This window comes from Cokeromyces recurvatus, assembly GCF_025118155.1.
Source record: "Cokeromyces recurvatus strain NRRL 2243 chromosome Unknown BX663scaffold_2, whole genome shotgun sequence".
Lineage (NCBI taxonomy): Eukaryota > Fungi > Mucoromycota > Mucoromycetes > Mucorales > Mucoraceae > Cokeromyces > Cokeromyces recurvatus.
The window spans coordinates 1,472,958-1,491,397 of NW_026251388.1; the positions used below are offsets into that span (position 1 = coordinate 1,472,958).

Genomic DNA, 18,440 nt, shown 5'->3' on the forward strand with positions numbered 1-18,440 from the left:
TGGCAGGAGGTAACTGTCGATATTTTTATTGGATTTTAAATTATAATAGTCAGTAATACAAAGCTACCTGAAAGAGTATGTATCAATATAAGCTCTTTTACTAAAGTTGGGTTTTGTACCTTACATACAAGCGGTTTTTTAAAAAAAAATGGAGTGAGGGAGCAAAATAACTTGTCTAAATTAGCACGCGGTACTAATATATTTATGTTATATAATATATATGCATATACATATACATACAAATATTATTTATTATATGTATTATATATACATCGTCTAATGCTATCGTTAAATCCTGTTAATCCTTTCAAGACAGTACATCTATTTTCGACAATATAGTAAAATAATAGTAAAATAAAATATGACAATGTAAAGATAGTAGTTTTTTTTTTTTTTTTTTTTTTTTTTTTTTTTTTTTTTTTTTTTTAGACAATAGACTCCCAAGTATATTATCATAGATAGTAGGAGTAATTATATATACGTGTTTCACGTTTATCTTTATAGTTGATATCTTCTGATCTGAAGAGGGTTTATTCTTTGAAACCTAAACTAAATGTTAATTTATCCTTAATATGATTCAATATTTATATATAAAAAAATTTTTTTTTCTTTAATTCATATTCAGCAGATCAAACTTATTTTGATACTTTGTATGTTTTAATATTTTCAATTAAAGAAAATCCATGATTTTATACTAGCAATTAACTCAAGTGAGCTTTATGCCATGATGAATGTCATTCGTATTTTCGTTGTGATTTCAAAGTAAGGATATTTGTTTATAAAAGATTCGAAATAACTGCTTATTGTGTTTGCTATCATTAGAATTAATGAAATACCTTTTTGACATGTATATGTATTTCAATTGCTTACACACTAATGTCTTGAAGAAAACAGTACTTTTCTTCTCTACAAGAGCCTTACTTCCTTCTCCAGATTGAGATGACAGCAAGGAATTCTATGCATAAATAATTCACTTGTATCCAAATTGTCAAAGGGACTCGGAACAAATGGCCATTGCCATACTAGGATAAGAAACTCCCCCCCCGCCTACAACAAAGATTTATATCAATTCTAATGTATCTCAATTGCCATTGTTGAGCAAATTAATCAAAAGGATAAATTAGTAATGAAAACAGATGACGCCTTCCTTAATCGTTTTTATTATAATCCTTTTGATACTTTTAATGAAATTCAATTTACACTTTGAGTGACCAACAAATGACTTCATATAGATATATAATAATCAATACGTGCATAGACAATATGCTTCTTAGTATCTCGAATAAAGATGGCCTTACATTTGAATATCCAGCGTCAATATAAGGCAGACAATACTGAGGACTATCACCCTTTCCATTTATAAGACACTTTTTTTTTTCCATACAAGTTTATCTTTAGTCCAGTCCAAGTTGAAATATTAAATGATACTTACTCGTGAAAAAAATAGTACTGCGAATAAAGGAAAATAATTTGTTATTATTAATGAAGCTGTATCAATCAGAGATAGTCATATATCGTATTCCATAGTTATTATGTAAGCCTGACATCGTTATTATAACCAAAACAGCTTTTACATCAAATAATACAATTAGTTAAGCTGTAGATTATCAAGAAGCTTCTAAATTAAAACATATTGATTCAAAGAATAATAATAATAAGCATATAATAAATGACAAATTTTAGGTTAAACAATGGCTGCTTCTCGCTCAATTCAGAAAATACAATTTGATATTTGTAAAAATGCATCCAATGAGATTTAGGGATTGATTTATTATTATTATTATTATTATTAGTATTATTATTATTTTTTTTTTTTATTATTTCAAGTTATTCAAGAATAACGGATTCATAATGTCTCAATATATGCAATATAGTATGCTATCGCAAACAAAAGAATCGCTCTCACATATATTGCATCATTATGAATTATTTAAACAAGACCATCACGGAGTACCAATGATAGTAGGCATTTCAGGTTGTCAAGGAAGTGGTAAAACTACTCTCTGTAATACATTAAGTCATCTACTTAAACAAGAACCTTATAATTTACGTATTGTTAATTTTTCTCTTGACGATGTCTATTTAAAGCATGAAGATCAGCTCAAGTTGGCAAAACACTATAATCAAAACTTGCTCTATCAACAAAGAGGACAGGCAGGTTCTCATGATTTAACATTAGCAACAAAGACACTAGATTTACTATTAACAGCAAAGGAAGGTGAAACAGTGCCTATTCCAGTTTATGATAAATCGTTATATGAAGGTCAGGGTGATAGGTTAGATAAATCGCAATGGAAATATCCGATGGCTCCCTTTGATATTATTTTATTTGAAGGCTGGATGCTCGGGTTCAAATCCTTGAATGAAATACAACAAAGTGATGTCGAATTGATTCATAGAGAAAACAGTAGTGCTGTACAATTGAAATTAGAAGATATTCAAGTGTTAAATAACGAATTAAAGAGATACGAAAGGGAATTGTATCCCTTCTTTGATATCTTTATTCACTTATCACCCGCACATTTAGAGCAAGTATATGAATGGAGACTACAACAAGAACATCATATGAAAGAAACACGTGGTGTAAGTGGGTTATCGGATGATGCTGTCAGAGCCTTTGTTGATAGTTATATGCCAGCTTATGAACTTTATTTACCAAGATTAGATAAAGTAGGCTTTTTTGGTTATGGGGATAAAGGTGAAAAGTCGAATTGTTATGAAGGTTTAAATAGAGAGGATAAAGGTTATAGTCAACCTGAACGTCATTTAAAGATTGTCTTAGATCAGGACCGTAAGATGTTAAAAGCAGGAACAATTAAAGAATCAGTTAAATCAATGACAACAAATTATAATCAAGCTATAATCACAAGAACTCTTTTATATCGTTGTGCTTTTATTGGCATCTTTGGTTTTATGTTATTCAGGCATAAATCAATTCTTGATTCTTTTGTTAAATTATCAAAACATTGGACTTCGTAAAAAAAAAATATATATATGTGTATACATGTATTTATTTTTGTCAAAATTAAATTTTATTACATTCAATAATATTTTCTTTTTTTTCTTTTTTTTTTTTCTTTTTTTTTTTTTTGTTAAATTTTTTTTTCCTACTTTAAAAAGAGAAATGTCTCCAAGAGAATATACACCTGGTGATATCGTCTTTGCAAAACTAAAAGGTTATCCTTGGTGGCCAGCAAGAGTAAAGCTAGTTACAGCGAAATGAACCTTTCTTTCTTTTCTTTTTTTTTTTTTTTAAAAATTAAGTAATGTATTTTTATTTTTGTCTAGGTTGAAAATGATGAAGATATTCCACCTAAGGTATTAAAACAAAAAGGTAAATCAAAGGGAGTGTTATATACTGTATTTTTTTATGGTTCAAGAGATTAGTAAGTATTTGAATTATAAAAGGAAAAAAAAAAAGGAATATTTTTTTTTTCCTTTTAGCATGTTAACATTGTTTTATAGCGGGTTTTTTGGACCAGATTGCGTACGTCCATTTGATCGTGAGGCAGTTGAACGTGATTTAAAAGCAAAAAAATTTAAAACAAAGGATTTGGAATTGGCCATTCATCAGGCATTGGATCCTTCTCTTTTAAAAGCTGAAGAAGAAGCTGAAGCTGCAGCGGCTGCTGCTGCTGCTGCTGAGGAAGAAGAAAATGAAGAAGAAGAAGAAGAAGAAGAAGATGATGATGATGATGAAGTTATGACAAAGAGAAAGAGAGGAAAGGGGCGTACTACTAAATCTAGTGATAAAAAGAAAAAGATGGCAACTGGAACAAAGAAACGAAGTACTTATAAAAAGACAGCATTGGAGACATATGAGGACGAGGATGACGAGGAGGAAGATGAACTAAAACCAAAGAGAAAAAGAACTACAAATAATAGAATAACAGGAGCAACTAAACGTAGTCGTGGGGATAATAATAGCAATAATAATAATAATAGTGAACTTGATAATACTGACTTAAAAAAGAGAGTAAGTAAAAATAAAAATAAAAATGATAAAGGAAGGTCAAATTTATGACGTGATTTATTTTGATTTTAGCGCAAGTCATTATCGACAGAACAAGAGGAAGATAGCACCCAAAGTAAAAGAGAATCTTCTACTGTATCAAACAAATCCGAAGAACCAAATGAAAGTAATCACTATAATGGGCATATTGAAACACAAGAGGATATTGATGCTTTTAAAAAGACACCTGAATATAAACGAATTTATCATATTAGACATAAGCTTCAAAAATTAGTTTATGAAAAGAAGCCTGTAAATAAGAAGAAGAAATACAGTATAAGTTGTATTGTAGCTAACTTTGGTCATTTATAGGGTGAAATTCGTCAAGAAGATTTTGCTAAAATATCTCAAGTTGTTAAAGAAATTGAGGAATCACAAATGACATTTGATCTATTAAGAGTAAGTGGTTAATTTATAGAAAAAAGAAAGAAAGAAAGAAAGAAAAGGAATTAATCTATGTGAATAGTATACCAAGATTGGAAAGGTTGTGAAGTGTGCATGTTCTTATGATTATGGTGAAGATGAATACAAGATTAGCCAGCGTTGTCAACAATTAATGAGAAATTGGAAATCGTTGATTCTTCCTAATAACAATACCAATTCTCTGCAACAACAACAATCATAATATATGAATGCATGTATACTATTTTCACGCCACACAAGTAAATATATATACACGATAAAGGATAGGAGGATTTATATAGGGTAACAGGAATTTGCAAACTCCTATCTTTTTTTCCTTTTATTTTTTTTTAAAATATGCCATTTTATTCTATTTTTTTTTTCATTTATACTATTATTAAACGTATTTATACACATGCTATATATACGTATAGTTAAAGCAAAGTTATGAAATAAGGATAGCCTACTATTTTATACGTTTGTCTCTGTGTGTAAATCATGTATATTGGATCGATATACATCTTTTCCCGAAGTGGCATTGCCTTTTTTTTTTTTTTTTTTTTTTTTTTTTTTTTTTTTTGTTTCAGTAAAATGAAAAACGAGAGCCTCATTAAGGCCAACCGTTCTCTCTTCTTTCTATTTGCTTGAGTTTAATGTTATTAAGCCATTTTGGACTATTGAAAAGAGTTTAAGAGGAAAAAAAAAAAAAAGGAATGCCGCATTTTGTGGCGTTGAAATTGCTAATGAAAAATGGATGAGAAATTTGTATAAACACATATAATTATTACTAATCTACTACAAGATATAATATCTTTCTTCTGACTCCTGCATATTGATCTAATTTAAGAGAACATGGATTCTGTATAGTAATAAATAGGGCAAATCAAGATAACTCTGGACATACAAAGAGAGAGAGATTAGTTGATTTGGTTTATTAGTAGTAATGATGTTATTATAACGGCTAGTTACTTGTATATAGGATATTATAGAAATGAATACATTTGATATTAGTTATTATGAGGATATTACCAATACTGACACTTGGATCTAAAAAAAAAAAAAAAACTCCTCCTCCTCTTTCCCCTCTTTATTATACATTTCATATTTAAAAGCTTATATCTATTTTATTCTTGATACTATTTACAGACTTTTATTTTATTATTATTAGTAACGGGTAAATGTACCTTTGGTGAGATAGTTTCCATTGTCTTTTTTGTCTTTAGAACCATAAATACTCTTCACTGCTTTTGATAAATTTGGACTATTCTTTTGCTTTTCTGCTAATTCTTGAGCTACTTTATCTAAAACAGCTACTGCTGCTGAAGATTGAATGTTAGCTGTAGCCAATTTCTTCTTTGGTGTCTCTGTTGTTATATCAGGTGAATCCTTTTTCTTTCTCTTTTTATCTCCATTTTTAGCTTTCTTTGCCTTCCTTTCTGCCTTTGCCTTTGCTTTCTTTTCTTCCATCAATCCCTTCATTCTCTCTTGTTCTTCTTTATTTGGATTAATGATGATTATATTTTGATTTTCAAAAGGTTTACCACAACTGACACATTCCTTTGTAGGAATTTCTTTTAAAGCTTGTTCTGCGAAAACACAACCACATGTATCCAAATAAACAAATCTATGTTTACCATTCATTTCTTTCATCGAGATAGGGCAAATAAATGGACTTTTTATATCCTTTTCTAAATTACCCATTGTCGTTGCTCCTTTATCATTATTAAAGGCTGGATTGGGTGTCAAGTTAAGTTTAGTGGTATCCTTTAAAGAAGTAATGTGAGAACAAATCTTGTCACCATCACCGTATGTATTTGGATCTAAAAGGTATTCAATAATGGCATCTTGATTATATAGTTTCCCCAGCCCACATGATACAACAGGTTGTTCAAGTAAACGCTATATATAATAATAATAATAGAAAAGGGGAAAGGAGAAAGGGAAAAGAAAAAAGAAAAAAGAAAAGAAATGAACAACCATTTCATAATTTCATTTTATACATGAATATATAAATAATTGAACTAACCTTGGATAAAGCACAATAAAACCAAGCAGCGATTCTTTCGAGATCAGGGTTAATAATAACTTCTTTTGCTTTCTCTTTGACAAGCTCAATACGTCTAGGAATTGATCCTCCGTCGTTCCCCATCTCTAATAAAAGTGAATGACAAAAAAAAAAAAAAAAAAAGGACCAGAGTTGCTGCGATTTATTCCTCACTCTCTAAACAACAAAAGCTGTCACGCTATTTTAATTGGGTATTACCAAATTTAAAAAAATAAAAAAAAATAAAGATAAAAAATAAAAAATAAAATAAACCAATAGTAGCTTCTGATTCATGCAAAAAAAAAAAAATAATAATAGATAAATGTAGCAGTATATTAATGATTATTATATTTAATTTCATAGCCATAATTGTCAAAGTTAATCATAAAGAAAGGATGCCTTAATGCTTCTCTTGCAGTAATTCTCTCTGTAGGATCATAGACTAACATTTTTGATAAAAGATCAAGGAACTGAAATTGAGCATTTGTATGTGGATTGATAATATGCTGCCATATACAAAAAGGTTAATTTTGATATAAATGATTACAGGTCTAATTTACCTTTAATAATTTTAGTGCACGAACATATTTTTTACTTTGTTTCGTGGTATCAACATCAGGGTATTTTAGTTTTCCATCTTTAAAAAACTTTTGAGCTTCAGGACTAGTTAAAAGGAGTTTAATTAAATATGTTCATTTATGTAAAAGGATAAAATTTACCTTGCATTTTTTATTAGTTTTTGAGGTATTTTACCCAACACAACGACCATCATAGCTAAATGCTCCAAGTTATCATGAGTTTGAAATAAAGCATCCCCTGTTAAAAATTCTACAAGAATACATCCAATAGACCATATATCACAAGGATAGGACCAGCCTAGACCCAATATAATTTCCGGTGCTCTGTAATGTCTTGTAGAGACTACATTGGAATGATAATCTTGTTCAAATGTAGCTGATCCAAAATCAATTAATCTGATGTCAGTATTTTCTAATATTTTTGACTTTGGATCGACACCAAAATAAGACTATTTAAAATAAATAAATAAATAAATGAATAAATGAATAAATAAATAAATAAATAAATATAAATTTTATAATTCGTATCACTAATTACATTCCCTGCTTCTACACTACTATTGTCCACTAACAAGATATTCTCTGGTTTCAAATCAGTATGAATCAATTTTAATTCGTGTACAACTATATAAAGTCAATATTAATAATAAACCCAAGGTAAATAAATAAAACAAAGACATTTACAGGCTACACTTGTCAGTATTTGTTTAGCAAATTGTTGAATATGATGAAGTGGAAAAGGACGAAATTCATTTGATTTTAAAAAGTCAAATACAGATTGACTTAATAAATCAAACACCATACAGATATGATTTTGATAATCAAACCATTCTATCAAATGTATACATTTACTAATATTTAAAGTTAATAAAGTTGTGTGTGTGTGTGTGTGTGTGCGTATAGGTATGTATATAGGCATGTGTACAGTTAACTTACTTTAAATTGATAGGATCGTGTTCTTTTAAACTGTTCAAGACTCTTATTTCAATTTTACTTGCATCTCTGTATTTTGGTATAGCTCTAATAATTTTAATTGCACAAAAACTCCTTTTCACTCTATCATAACACTCGACTACTTTTCCAAATGTTCCTTGTCCTAACAATCTCATCATTTTATCTAATAATAATATGTTTGATATCCTTATGATGATTGAGTGTATATATATTTAACTTACATCGTGGTGTAAGTGATTCATTTGGTTTTATAATATAATGTCCGTCTTTATCATCACAGGACTAAAATAATAATAATAAAAGGTGTTATAGATATTGTATGTATTATTATATAATTTGCTTACTATATTATGATTAGGAATAGTATTATTCTTTCTCCTTCTTTTGATGGGTTGACTTTGTGTGGGAGGAAAAGTAGTAATAGCAGTAGTAGCAGTAGCAGTAGCAGTAGTAGTAGCAGTAGCAGTAGTAGTAGAAGGAGGAGGAGGAAGCCCTGCTGTGGTAAATGGAGGTAAAATAGTATTATTTGAAATAAAATCTTTTCTTAATCTCTTTGAACGTGTAGAAGCAGCAGGTGGATCCAACAAAAAGGGAATAGACTGTTTTTCTATACGATAATTAACTGATTTATTGTTTGATGTAGTTGTAGGTGGTGGAGTATCTTCAATGACAATCACTTCTTTTGGAATGCCATTTTTATAAAACTCTGATTTCCAATCTTTCTTTTCTGTTGTCATTTTTAGATTTATATGAAAAGCTTGTTTTATTTGCTCGGTTTATTTATTAATAAGAAAAAAAGAGAGGGAAACAAAAGAGAAGAGGGAAAGGGAAAAAAAAAAAAAAAAAAAAAAAGAAAAAAAAACAGAAAATTATTATTTTATGTGTGGAATTGCTGTTGTTGTTGCTGCTGCCTTTTTATTGGAAAATTATTTATGATAAGGGTATATGAATATGTATATTTTTTTTCCCGTTAATATTCTTTCGAGCTTGGATTCTTTAATAACATTTGTACATAATCTTGTGGGTCATCCAATGTCTTTCTATGTGTATTTTTTATCTATTATGTAAAATATGAGTCCTTATATAATCCATATACATGTGTGTGTATATATGTGTGTGTGTATATATATGTGTGTGTGTATATTTGTATATATGTGTATGTATATATATATATATGTGTGTGTATGAGCATTATATGTGTAATATGTGTATACATGTATATATATACATATACATATACATACAAACATATACATATACATATATACATACATATATACATACAAATATACACACACACATATATATATACACACACATTTATTCATATAATATATATATATAAATGTGTGTGTATGTGTGTGTGCTTATTTTTATTTACCTCTTCTTTCGCAATCTTAGTTTTTAGTTTTAATTCTTCAAGTAATCCTTTCTTATCTACTAACTCTTTCTCTTTTTCAATGACCTTCATATTTAATTCTGCTGCCATAATTATTTGATCATTCACTAGTTGATCAAGCTCTATCTATTTGACTCCAATTGAATATATGTGAATTTATAATATTTCATTTAATAAACTTACTGTGGATTCAGTTAAATCTGTATCAAATAGTCTTTTATCTATAGCTCCTGGTAGCATAGTTGAACGTAAACTTTTATCAATTTTGGAAGCAATATTCTTCAAGTATCTTGCTCCAATATGTGTTACTTCACCATTTGTATCGATTAGTTCTGCCTCTGCTAATACTTTTCTATATATCATGAATGTTACTTTTATTTATATATATATATATATTAAATGGGTCTCTATTGCATATATTACCCATAATTATCAGAAAGAATGTGTCGTACTTGTTTCCGAACTGGATCTGACATTAATTGCCAATCAACTGATTTTGGAATCGTCTTTTTTACATCTAATTCACGTAGTATGAATTTACTTGGAATGCCTTTTTTTAATCCAGTTTTATTTTTAGTTTACCTTTATCATATTCTGCTTGCTCATATCCATCTTCACGTTTACGAGTAGGTATAATGGTCGCTTTATAACCTAACTCGAGTGGTTTATATAACATTCCTGCTGGTCGCTCTCTACGTTGTGTAATACGTGGTCGATAGATTTCAGGTAATGGATGGGCAGCCCTACGGCCTACACTTTGTTGTGATGATGATGGTACATTTTCTTCTTCATTAAATGATCCTAAGGTAAGTTCTTTTAGAATTCGTTGTCGTTTAGTATACATTTTAATTATATAGAATGAATTATTGTTATTATTAGTTTTTTATATTTTTTTATTTTTATTTTTTTTTTTTTTTTTTTTTTTTTTTTTTTTTTTTTTGCTGAAAAGGAAATTTATTCAAAAATTTGTACCGACACTAATTTGGCAGTCCTTTGACAGTGCGAAATTTATCAATAGTTTATTAAGAAAAAAGATATATAATGCATTAATATATTTATAAACCTTAAGGTTTTATGACGTTTAAACTATATTGGTGAATCAATCTTTTTTTTTTTTTTTTTTTTTTTTGTAATAAATAAATATTTTATACATCTTTACTTCTTTTTCTTTCTTTTCTTGTGTCTACTACGCATGAATCTTGATATAAAAAAGTAAGTATTTGAAATGTAAAGACGTTGTTATTTATGTCTTTTCTGTAATTTCAGAGAAAATTCAAAATTACATATGAGTATTTCTTCTTCTTCTTCTTCTATATCTGATATGTGTAGCTCTACTCCACCTGAAGGTGATTTTGAAAATTTTAATACTATTTATATGGATGAGGAAGAAGATGATTATGACGGAATAAGCATTAATAATGGTGAATTTGAAGAAGCCTATATTCAATTAAATAATCAACGACAGCAAACCGTTTCTCATACAACTAGTAATAATAATAATAATAATGATTTAGTTATACGCGAAGAAGTCGAGGAAGATGATAATACTGACTTTCATAGCTCTAATAATCACAGAGACCAACGGTCCACTCTTTCTTCAACATCTCCTCCTAAAGAACAAAAGTCGTTTGATGATGATAATAATAATAATACATGTAATCATTCTTCTTCTTCTCCTGATACTGCTTCCTCTTCAAGGTATACTCCTATACCTCCACACAACAATGAATCTGTTACTACTACTGATCAACTTGGCTCTAATAACAGAATTATGAATAAACCAAGTCATCCTCGTCGTCGTCATCATCCTTACAAATCTCTTCTTTCTATTAAATTAAAAGTTTATACAAGAAAAGGAGAAGAACAGCAACAAGTTGAACATCAAGGAAGGAGAAAAAGAAAAATTTTCAGTCAATCTATCAATTTGAACCAAGATGGAAGTGATGTGATTATTAACGATGCAGATGATAGTTTAATGAATAGGCAACTAAGATATAGCATTAAGAGAAAGAAAGTATCTAGTAATAGTATCAGTAGCAGCAGCAGCAGAAGCAGTAGTAGTAGTAGTAGTAGCAGTAGCAGTAGTAGCAGTAGCAATAATAGTATGGATAAATTAATGAAGCGGACATTGTCACCTGTTATGATTGAATATTCGAGGTAAAATACTATACATAAACTTGAAAAAATAAATAAATATGATAATACTATTATATAGTTCGTTAAGAGTCATCCTTACTGTAGCCTTGTTGGCTGCTACTATTGCTTTTATTGGCTTGGCTTTTTATCTTACGGACTGTGCGTATTCGCATAAAAAGAATAATTATGGTTTCCGTTTTTAACATCCTTATCCTTTTTCTTGTTCATACCTTTTCTTTTCTCATGTATTTTGTTGATAAAATAAATTTGCTTTATTTTCAGATATATTTTTGTTTCCCCCCCCCTTTTTTTGCAATCAGCTGCTGCTGCTGTCTTTGATTTAACAATCTCAAAAAAAAAAATGACGGAGTCCGTGCATTTATAAAAAAAATAGTCACGCTCACGATCTCTTGCCAATTTTCATTTATGGTACATAACTCGAGATGTACAATGTATAAATAAATACATGTGTATTTTTTTTTTTTCTTTCATTGTATAATATAATAAATACCAATTTTCAAACCTGTTGTAGTATTTATTCCTACACACTTACATTAATTACTTGACTGTCAGAAATACACACACACACACATATATATATATATATACAATATATACAATATATATTTATATATATATACATGTATACGTGTAATACATTAATATGTCTAAAAATCAAGAAATTAATGACATGCAGCAAACAGCAACATCATCGTCCTCTCCGTTAGAGCATCATCGCCCATCTCCATGTAATTCTGAACCACTTCTTAATGCTCTACCTGAACCTGTAGTAGAAAAAGAAGGGAAAACATTTTTTTTACTTGATGTTGGAAACGAGCAACAAGAGACGATCCATCAAGAACAATCAAACACCACAAAATCAAAACGTCACAGACGTAAAAGGGATACTAGTCATAGCGGTGACAATCAAAGTATTTCTTCTTCTTCTTCTTCTTCTTCGAGTAGTAGTAGTAGTAGTAGCTCTGATTCTAGTGCTTCTGCTCAAGTCGTCATTGATCATGGTAGTTCTATACCACGTCGAATGGAAAAAAGCGCTGCTCATTTGTTGAGATCAGGTGATGATGAATCAGAAAGCGATTATGCATTTTGTTATTCACCTGTAAGACGAGAATCGGACGTTGATTCACTTGGTCAGCAACAACAACACCATTCTTTCCCTTCAAGTCATATTGATCATCGCTCTTCAAATTTATACATGATGGAAAATTATACTTCACACGATAGTCATGATATGGATGATATAACAGATAACGAGGGTGATATTGATCTGGCTGATGAAGAAGAAGAAGACGAGGAGGAAGAAGAAAGAAGAAGAGGAGGAGAGAATCATGAAGAAGAACAGGAAGACATTGTTTTTCATGAAAGAACTTCAAAAGGTATTCCCTTTATCGACAATACAGTTCATAAAGAAGTCAATGATGTACAATATAATGGAGCGGATGCAAATAGAAAACATCGTAGACATAAGCATCGTCATCGTACGCCAAAAATAAGAGATTATGGTACGATAAAGAACAGTCATTTAGCAAACAATAATAAAGGAATCGTTACTGTCTATACAGAAGAAGAAGATGATCTTGTAGATGAAATGCCGAGAGGTGATCGTGAACGAATGATGAGACGTAACCAACGACATCAAAATGGAGGGTTAACAAGAAGATCTATTCCTCGTAGATTGCATAGAAGAACACAAAAAGTATTACAAACAAATTTACAATCTCAATCTTGGAGTAGAAGAGAAAGTTTACGATCAAATAGACATCCTGGGCTATCAAGTGAAGAAGCATTATCGTAACTATTTATTTATTTATTTATTGACACTTGTATTGAATTTATGAATGAACATAGACTAATGTATATACATATACATATATGTATGAAATTTACAGTAAACTATTATATTTAGCTAATCGTATTATTGATGGTGAACGGGCACGAATACATAAAATGCTTGGTAAGGTTTTTATATACATACATAAAAGGAAAGGTATTGACCAACTTATTTCTATTACAAAAGACTTTCGAATTTTTCTTTGTAATCCCGCTGTCCTTTTGAATACTATCGGTGGGATAGGTCTTTTGATTTTATATATTGTTGCCTATCTTAAAAGTGAACCATATCAATTTCGTATTACTGGATTATTAGTCGAATCTATTTTATTGTTAGCAATGACAGCTTGGAATGGGTATATATTTTATAGAGAGCAGGAGTTATCTTATCGAGAAATGACGGATAGAGCTTTATCCATTGTTGGTGCATTAGAAAGAAGTGGAATGAATATGGTTCAAGATACTAAAATTCCTTTCATACCCTCTATGTCTGTTGCAAAAGTGGTACGTGATGGCGTTGTTCGAATCTTTCCAGTCAATTTATTAGTTGAAGGTGATATCGTTGAAATGTTATATGGTGATGTAGCCCCTGGTCGAATGAAGTATATGCATAAAACGACCCCAACTGAAGATGATGACTTGCATTTATCCAATAATGAAGATACGATGAATCACCCTAGTCCACCTTCATTCATGGATACAACTACAAATGATAGTGAACCACCTTTAAATACAAAGGAGTATTATATTGCTAAGGATCAAACATTTAAGCCATCCTTCTTTGGTATCCCACCTCCCTCTGGATTAATGGAAGAATATATGCGCTCAAGAGGTCGACATCAATTCATTTTGTTAGAGACACCTCTAGAAAAAAATTTAAAAAAGGCATTGAGTCAAAGTCGACCAAAGACTGTCATGCATAATGAAAGTCAAGTAATTATGCGTATCTTTTACAAATATGTGATATGGATTCTATTAGGCATAGCGTTTGCTGTTAATATTTTAAGATTTGGTCTTCGAAGTATATTGCTAAATCGATTTCCTGCTGATCAACTTATTGAAGAAGTCTTCGTGATGACCATCTACTCAATTATTCCTCTTTTACCTTTATGTATACCTAGTATGTGGATAATTGCTCGTAGCTTTGGAAATGCTCAATTACTTATTTTGTTTGAGGCATTACAGATTTCTAAAACTGAATATGAAGATGATGATGAAGTAGATGAATTTGATGCAGAGGCACCCCCTCCCACAAAAGATTTACAATTGAGTCCAAGTAAAAAAAAGAAATAATCATTCTTTTTTTTTTCCTTTATTAATTCCAAATTTTAGATGCTGTTTGGGATAGATTTTTATCTTTACTGACAAAGTGGGACCAACTTTCTTTAACAAGATCAACTAATTTATTGGAGTCACTTGGAAACACCACAGTCATTTGTTGTTTAGATAGAGAAGGGACAATAGCTAATGTAAATACCCCTTTTATATATATATGTATATATTATCTTTGTTACTAATTATTTCCAAAAAAAACAGCCTTTTCCTACAGTTGAACAATTAATGTTTCCAAATAACGAAGAGGATATTACTTATTTGGATGTTGAAGAAGATTCAGATGAAGAAACAGGGTTAAAATTTGAAGATCAAGATTGGAAACAATATTTACCGTAAAGCTATACTTTTTTTTTTTTTTGAATTATACTAATTTAATTTGTTTGTTTATTTTTAGATGTCTGAAGCCTTTAGGTTTAAATTTTATGCTTAATACCAATTGTGGTGTAATTCAAAGTCGTAAAAGATCAGAATATCATCGTAGGCGTTCTAAGCTTCATGTTTACGGTAAAACATCACCTGCAAGACAATGTAAAGTGTAGTATATATAAAATAGTTTATTCTATTTGATAAAAAAAAATAAGTCTAATATTACGTTATGTATTAGCATGTCTTTGTAGACTAGGTAAATGTATTGGGTTTAAAGAAGAGGCACTTCAATCTTTTGCTTTAAGAGCTGAAATTTATACCTTTGCACCTTATCATGAAATGTTAAATACACCACGTTACAAGTATAGTAAATATTATCCTTTTGAAGTCCCTAATGCCCTTTCAACTGTTTTTGAAGAACGAACGTCAGGTATATAGATACAATAAAAATAGATAAACTCTATTTTCTTACAATGTCTATTATGTATAAAATAGGAAGTTATCAATTATTGACAGATGGGCATCCATCATTAGTTATGGATAAATGTTCTGATTATTGGGATGGCAACTCGCTTCAGACTATGAGTGAAACAGTAAATAGGAGATATGTATACATATTACTTGAATACTTAAATTTAAGCCTTTTTTTTTTTCTTTATAGATGGAAAAAAAGATCAATGACTTTTTTCAAAATGCACTTGTCCATGATATGCAATGTATTGCTTACGCTTATCGTCCTATAAATACTGTGAATGATGGACGAATCCCATTTTTAAATCCTTCTGATAATGAAGATGAAGATCCTGGATGTGCCTTTGTTGTTCTACCTTACAAACCTCCGAGTTCAGATAGCAGTAGCAGTAGCAGTAGTAGCAGTAGTAGTAGTAGTAGTAGCAGTAGTAGCGAGATGTCTGAATCTTCTACTGAATCATCTTTTACTGAGAAAATTCATGATAGTAGACAAGATATGGATGATGACAGAAAGGATAAAATGATAAACAAATCTCGTCGTTCTTCCAAATCCTCAAGTACTTCTACAAGTAGTAGTAGTAGTAGTTCTTCTGAAACTGGAACAAGTGATTATTCCTTTGAGGAAGATGAACCTGTTAATGAACAAGAAGAAGCTGCTTTTTATAAAGAAGTAGTTAAGGGGCAAATTTTTCTTGGTATGACAGCCATGTGTCATCAACCAAAGCAGGTAATGTAAAAAAAAAAAAAAAATGTGTCATTTAACATATATCTTTATATATGTATATATATATTTACTCTTTTTATATATGGTTGATATAGAATGTTGTTGATTTCATTGAAGATTTAGGCCTAGCAGGAATACGATTTGTATATTTCTCACCTACCGCTGAAAGGGAATCTAAAGGTATATTATGATTGCTGTATACTCTATTTTTTTTTAATATATAAATTAAATACATATAAATATATATATATATATATTAGCTTTTGCTGAACGTCTTGGATTAGAGACAGACTGGAATAGCTGTATCTTATTATCAAATCCTGATGATGAAAATTGTGGAAATGGATATCTTCAAACGCATGATATTAAAGCACAATTGCCTCGAGGTATAGATGAAATTCGACCCCATTTGGAAAATGTAGATGATATTCCTCTTCATGTTTCCTTATTTGCAGAATGTACGCCTCGAGCAATGAAAGAAATGATTCGTATCTTTCAAGAAAACGGTGAAGTTGTTTGTTCAATAGGAAATGCGTTGAATACAAAGAATACAGAGTCATTTGCTTTGGTAATAATTAATATATATCTATATCTATATATATTTATATACACATATCTTATATATTATATAGTCTGATGTTAGTATTGCAATGGAACCTATGCATACACGTGCTCAAATTAAAGGTCGTCTATCAACAAATGATCGTCAACCTCCTCTAGCAGTAGGGGCATCATTATGTAGTTTACCATGTGGATTGTTTATGCAATATGAGACAAGCTTGTATGCTGTGACTCAACTTATTCGTGATGCTAGAAGATTATTGAGTTGTGTTCGAATGGTAAGCTTAATTTTTTTTTATTTTTTTATTTTTCTGTAATTTACCGATATTTGCATTATTTATAGGGATTTTGCTTTTATGTTGCAGGCTGTATGTCTATTTCCTTAATCCTGCTTTTTAGCTTTTGTTTATTGTTACCACCTATTTTTACTGGTTATCAGATTTTATGGCTACTTTGGATTATTTTACCTATACTCTCCATGTCTATGCTCTTTACACCACATGGAGATGGTATTATGCTTCTTATGCCAGGTAATATATATATATATATATATCTATGCATATATGTATTATGTATACATAATAATATCATTTATTTATTTAGGCAAAAATATCGATCATCTTACTGATTTTTGGAGATTTATGTCCTATTTTATCCTTCGTTTTATATTATTGATTGCTATGTCTATAGCTATTTATGCAATGTAAGAAGATTCCATTTAATTTACTATAGAGACTTTAACTCACATCTATATAAAAGGACATTGATCTATTCGTTAGGTACGAGCACAAAGGATGTATTTGGCAAATTTGGATCAAAGGGATGGTACCATTGGACAGTTGAAGAGCAATGGGCAGTTCTATATGCACAAAACTTTATGCTTGTCGCACTTGTTTGGTGTTTTGGTAAAATGAAAAAATATTCCCTTTTTTTTTATTATTATTATTATTAATGATGATAATGTTCTATTTTGTTAATATGTATTATTTAGCATGTATATCCCCTTCCTTCCTTCATCGAACTTCTTCAATTATTGAATTTATACCATTTAAGAATAGAATATGGATTGGCGCGTTCTTTTTAAGGTATGATAGTAAAGAGTTGAATGAATATACGATTACTGATTCCGTTTTATTAGTATTATTTTACAGTTTTGTTTCTGCGCTGTCTCTCTTGCACATGGACCTTTTGAGCTATCAAGAATACCATGGTTTGTCTATTTCTTGGGCTTTGTTTGGCCTATCGTTTTAATTCCTGTACAAGAATTAGTAAAGATGCATGATAATAAAGAATTTACAAGATTCCAAAAGAGATCAAAACTAGAATTCAGTACAAAGGTAAGAGAGAGTGAAAATGTTTATCTCCTGTATACTAATTGTTTTTTTTTTTTATTTTTGCTAATATAGCTTGGTATGCATTCACCACTTTAATGAAAGATTACATAATAAATACTGTAAATTAAGTTAATGTTGTAGTAATAAATTAAATATACACATATAATATACACATTGAAAGGTCTTTATTTTATTTATTTATTTATGTATGTATACAAAAAGTAATATGTATGGCTAATGTATATGATCCATGAAAAAGACACATGGTATCTT

At 29.8% G+C, this 18,440-nt stretch overlaps 8 protein-coding genes across 8 annotated transcripts; 4 read left to right on the top strand and 4 right to left on the bottom strand.

The window, feature by feature from the left end:
- The first annotated feature begins 1,820 nt into the window (after positions 1-1,820).
- BX663DRAFT_495787 (P-loop containing nucleoside triphosphate hydrolase protein) lies at positions 1,821-3,044 on the top strand. The gene has a single exon (XM_051525695.1). The coding sequence runs from the start codon at positions 1,852-1,854 to the stop codon at positions 2,977-2,979; it is 1,128 nt and encodes a 375-aa protein (XP_051387396.1). The 5' UTR covers positions 1,821-1,851; the 3' UTR covers positions 2,980-3,044.
- Positions 3,045-3,084: 40 nt separating this feature from the next.
- Positions 3,085-4,994, top strand: BX663DRAFT_495790 (uncharacterized protein). The gene is made up of 6 exons (XM_051525696.1): positions 3,085-3,199; positions 3,289-3,386; positions 3,466-3,976; positions 4,046-4,264; positions 4,325-4,411; positions 4,479-4,994. Exons 1-6 carry the CDS (start codon positions 3,125-3,127, stop codon positions 4,635-4,637), a joined length of 1,149 nt encoding a protein of 382 aa, XP_051387397.1. The 5' UTR covers positions 3,085-3,124; the 3' UTR covers positions 4,638-4,994.
- A 584-nt stretch (positions 4,995-5,578) lies between these two features.
- Positions 5,579-6,563, bottom strand: BX663DRAFT_426874 (Rtf2 RING-finger-domain-containing protein; the record flags this gene model as incomplete). The annotated part of the gene is made up of 3 exons (XM_051522578.1): positions 5,579-6,057; positions 6,088-6,313; positions 6,441-6,563. The coding sequence occupies 3 exons, from the start codon at positions 6,561-6,563 to the stop codon at positions 5,579-5,581; spliced, it is 828 nt and encodes a 275-aa protein (XP_051387398.1).
- Positions 6,564-6,730: 167 nt separating this feature from the next.
- Positions 6,731-8,424, bottom strand: BX663DRAFT_466067 (kinase-like domain-containing protein). The gene is made up of 7 exons (XM_051524051.1): positions 8,212-8,424; positions 7,973-8,153; positions 7,721-7,887; positions 7,575-7,660; positions 7,178-7,485; positions 7,019-7,121; positions 6,731-6,964 (listed from the first exon to the last, which is right to left on the bottom strand). The coding sequence occupies exons 2-7, from the start codon at positions 8,146-8,148 to the stop codon at positions 6,794-6,796; spliced, it is 1,011 nt and encodes a 336-aa protein (XP_051387399.1). The 5' UTR covers positions 8,149-8,153; positions 8,212-8,424; the 3' UTR covers positions 6,731-6,793.
- On the bottom strand, positions 8,098-8,854 carry BX663DRAFT_137349 (uncharacterized protein). The gene has a single exon (XM_051521555.1). The coding sequence runs from the start codon at positions 8,725-8,727 to the stop codon at positions 8,239-8,241; it is 489 nt and encodes a 162-aa protein (XP_051387400.1). The 5' UTR covers positions 8,728-8,854; the 3' UTR covers positions 8,098-8,238.
- A 10-nt stretch (positions 8,855-8,864) lies between these two features.
- BX663DRAFT_495800 (uncharacterized protein) lies at positions 8,865-10,259 on the bottom strand. Its single transcript, XM_051525697.1, has 5 exons — positions 9,972-10,259; positions 9,813-9,906; positions 9,573-9,741; positions 9,372-9,515; positions 8,865-9,047 (listed from the first exon to the last, which is right to left on the bottom strand). The coding sequence occupies exons 1-5, from the start codon at positions 10,231-10,233 to the stop codon at positions 8,961-8,963; spliced, it is 756 nt and encodes a 251-aa protein (XP_051387401.1). The 5' UTR covers positions 10,234-10,259; the 3' UTR covers positions 8,865-8,960.
- A 311-nt stretch (positions 10,260-10,570) lies between these two features.
- Positions 10,571-11,812, top strand: BX663DRAFT_495802 (uncharacterized protein). Its single transcript, XM_051525698.1, has 3 exons — positions 10,571-10,601; positions 10,656-11,546; positions 11,605-11,812. The coding sequence occupies exons 1-3, from the start codon at positions 10,582-10,584 to the stop codon at positions 11,726-11,728; spliced, it is 1,035 nt and encodes a 344-aa protein (XP_051387402.1). The 5' UTR covers positions 10,571-10,581; the 3' UTR covers positions 11,729-11,812.
- A 224-nt stretch (positions 11,813-12,036) lies between these two features.
- Positions 12,037-18,347, top strand: BX663DRAFT_495804 (uncharacterized protein). Its single transcript, XM_051525699.1, has 18 exons — positions 12,037-13,337; positions 13,436-13,500; positions 13,564-14,652; positions 14,709-14,845; positions 14,913-15,043; positions 15,106-15,239; positions 15,316-15,507; positions 15,573-15,670; positions 15,739-16,275; positions 16,368-16,452; positions 16,533-16,840; positions 16,905-17,111; positions 17,177-17,363; positions 17,437-17,536; positions 17,593-17,738; positions 17,825-17,918; positions 17,972-18,170; positions 18,240-18,347. The coding sequence occupies exons 1-18, from the start codon at positions 12,190-12,192 to the stop codon at positions 18,261-18,263; spliced, it is 4,881 nt and encodes a 1,626-aa protein (XP_051387403.1). The 5' UTR covers positions 12,037-12,189; the 3' UTR covers positions 18,264-18,347.
- Positions 18,348-18,440: the final 93 nt, after the last annotated feature.

Bases quoted from the DNA above. Each gene is read 5' to 3' on its own strand.
- BX663DRAFT_495802 (XM_051525698.1), top strand. From the start codon at position 10,582: ATGAATCTTGATATAAAAAA. The intron at 10,602-10,655 runs GTAAGTATTTGA...CTGTAATTTCAG, and splicing joins ATGAATCTTGATATAAAAAA to AGAAAATTCAAAATTACATA. The intron at 11,547-11,604 runs GTAAAATACTAT...ACTATTATATAG, and splicing joins GTTATGATTGAATATTCGAG to TTCGTTAAGAGTCATCCTTA.
- BX663DRAFT_495800 (XM_051525697.1), bottom strand. From the start codon at position 10,233: ATGTATACTAAACGACAACGAATTCTAAAAGAACTTACCTTAGGATCA. The intron at 9,907-9,971 runs GTAAACTAAAAA...TACGTGAATTAG, and splicing joins GCAAGCAGAATATGATAAAG to ATGTAAAAAAGACGATTCCA. The intron at 9,048-9,371 runs GTAAATAAAAAT...TTTACATAATAG, and splicing joins CTAAGATTGCGAAAGAAGAG to ATAAAAAATACACATAGAAA.
- BX663DRAFT_495804 (XM_051525699.1), top strand. From the start codon at position 12,190: ATGTCTAAAAATCAAGAAATTAATGACATGCAGCAAACAGCAACATCA. The intron at 13,338-13,435 runs GTAACTATTTAT...TGAAATTTACAG, and splicing joins TCAAGTGAAGAAGCATTATC to TAAACTATTATATTTAGCTA. The intron at 17,112-17,176 runs GTAAGCTTAATT...CATTATTTATAG, and splicing joins TATTGAGTTGTGTTCGAATG to GGATTTTGCTTTTATGTTGC.
- BX663DRAFT_137349 (XM_051521555.1), bottom strand. From the start codon at position 8,727: ATGACAACAGAAAAGAAAGATTGGAAATCAGAGTTTTATAAAAATGGC.
- BX663DRAFT_495787 (XM_051525695.1), top strand. From the start codon at position 1,852: ATGTCTCAATATATGCAATATAGTATGCTATCGCAAACAAAAGAATCG.
- BX663DRAFT_495790 (XM_051525696.1), top strand. From the start codon at position 3,125: ATGTCTCCAAGAGAATATACACCTGGTGATATCGTCTTTGCAAAACTA. The intron at 3,387-3,465 runs GTAAGTATTTGA...ATTGTTTTATAG, and splicing joins TTTTATGGTTCAAGAGATTA to CGGGTTTTTTGGACCAGATT. The intron at 3,977-4,045 runs GTAAGTAAAAAT...TTTTGATTTTAG, and splicing joins ATACTGACTTAAAAAAGAGA to CGCAAGTCATTATCGACAGA.
- BX663DRAFT_466067 (XM_051524051.1), bottom strand. From the start codon at position 8,148: ATGATGAGATTGTTAGGACAAGGAACATTTGGAAAAGTAGTCGAGTGT. The intron at 7,486-7,574 runs GTAATTAGTGAT...TATTTTAAATAG, and splicing joins GTAGTGTAGAAGCAGGGAAT to TCTTATTTTGGTGTCGATCC. The intron at 7,122-7,177 runs GTAAATTTTATC...CCTTTTAACTAG, and splicing joins AAACTAATAAAAAATGCAAG to TCCTGAAGCTCAAAAGTTTT.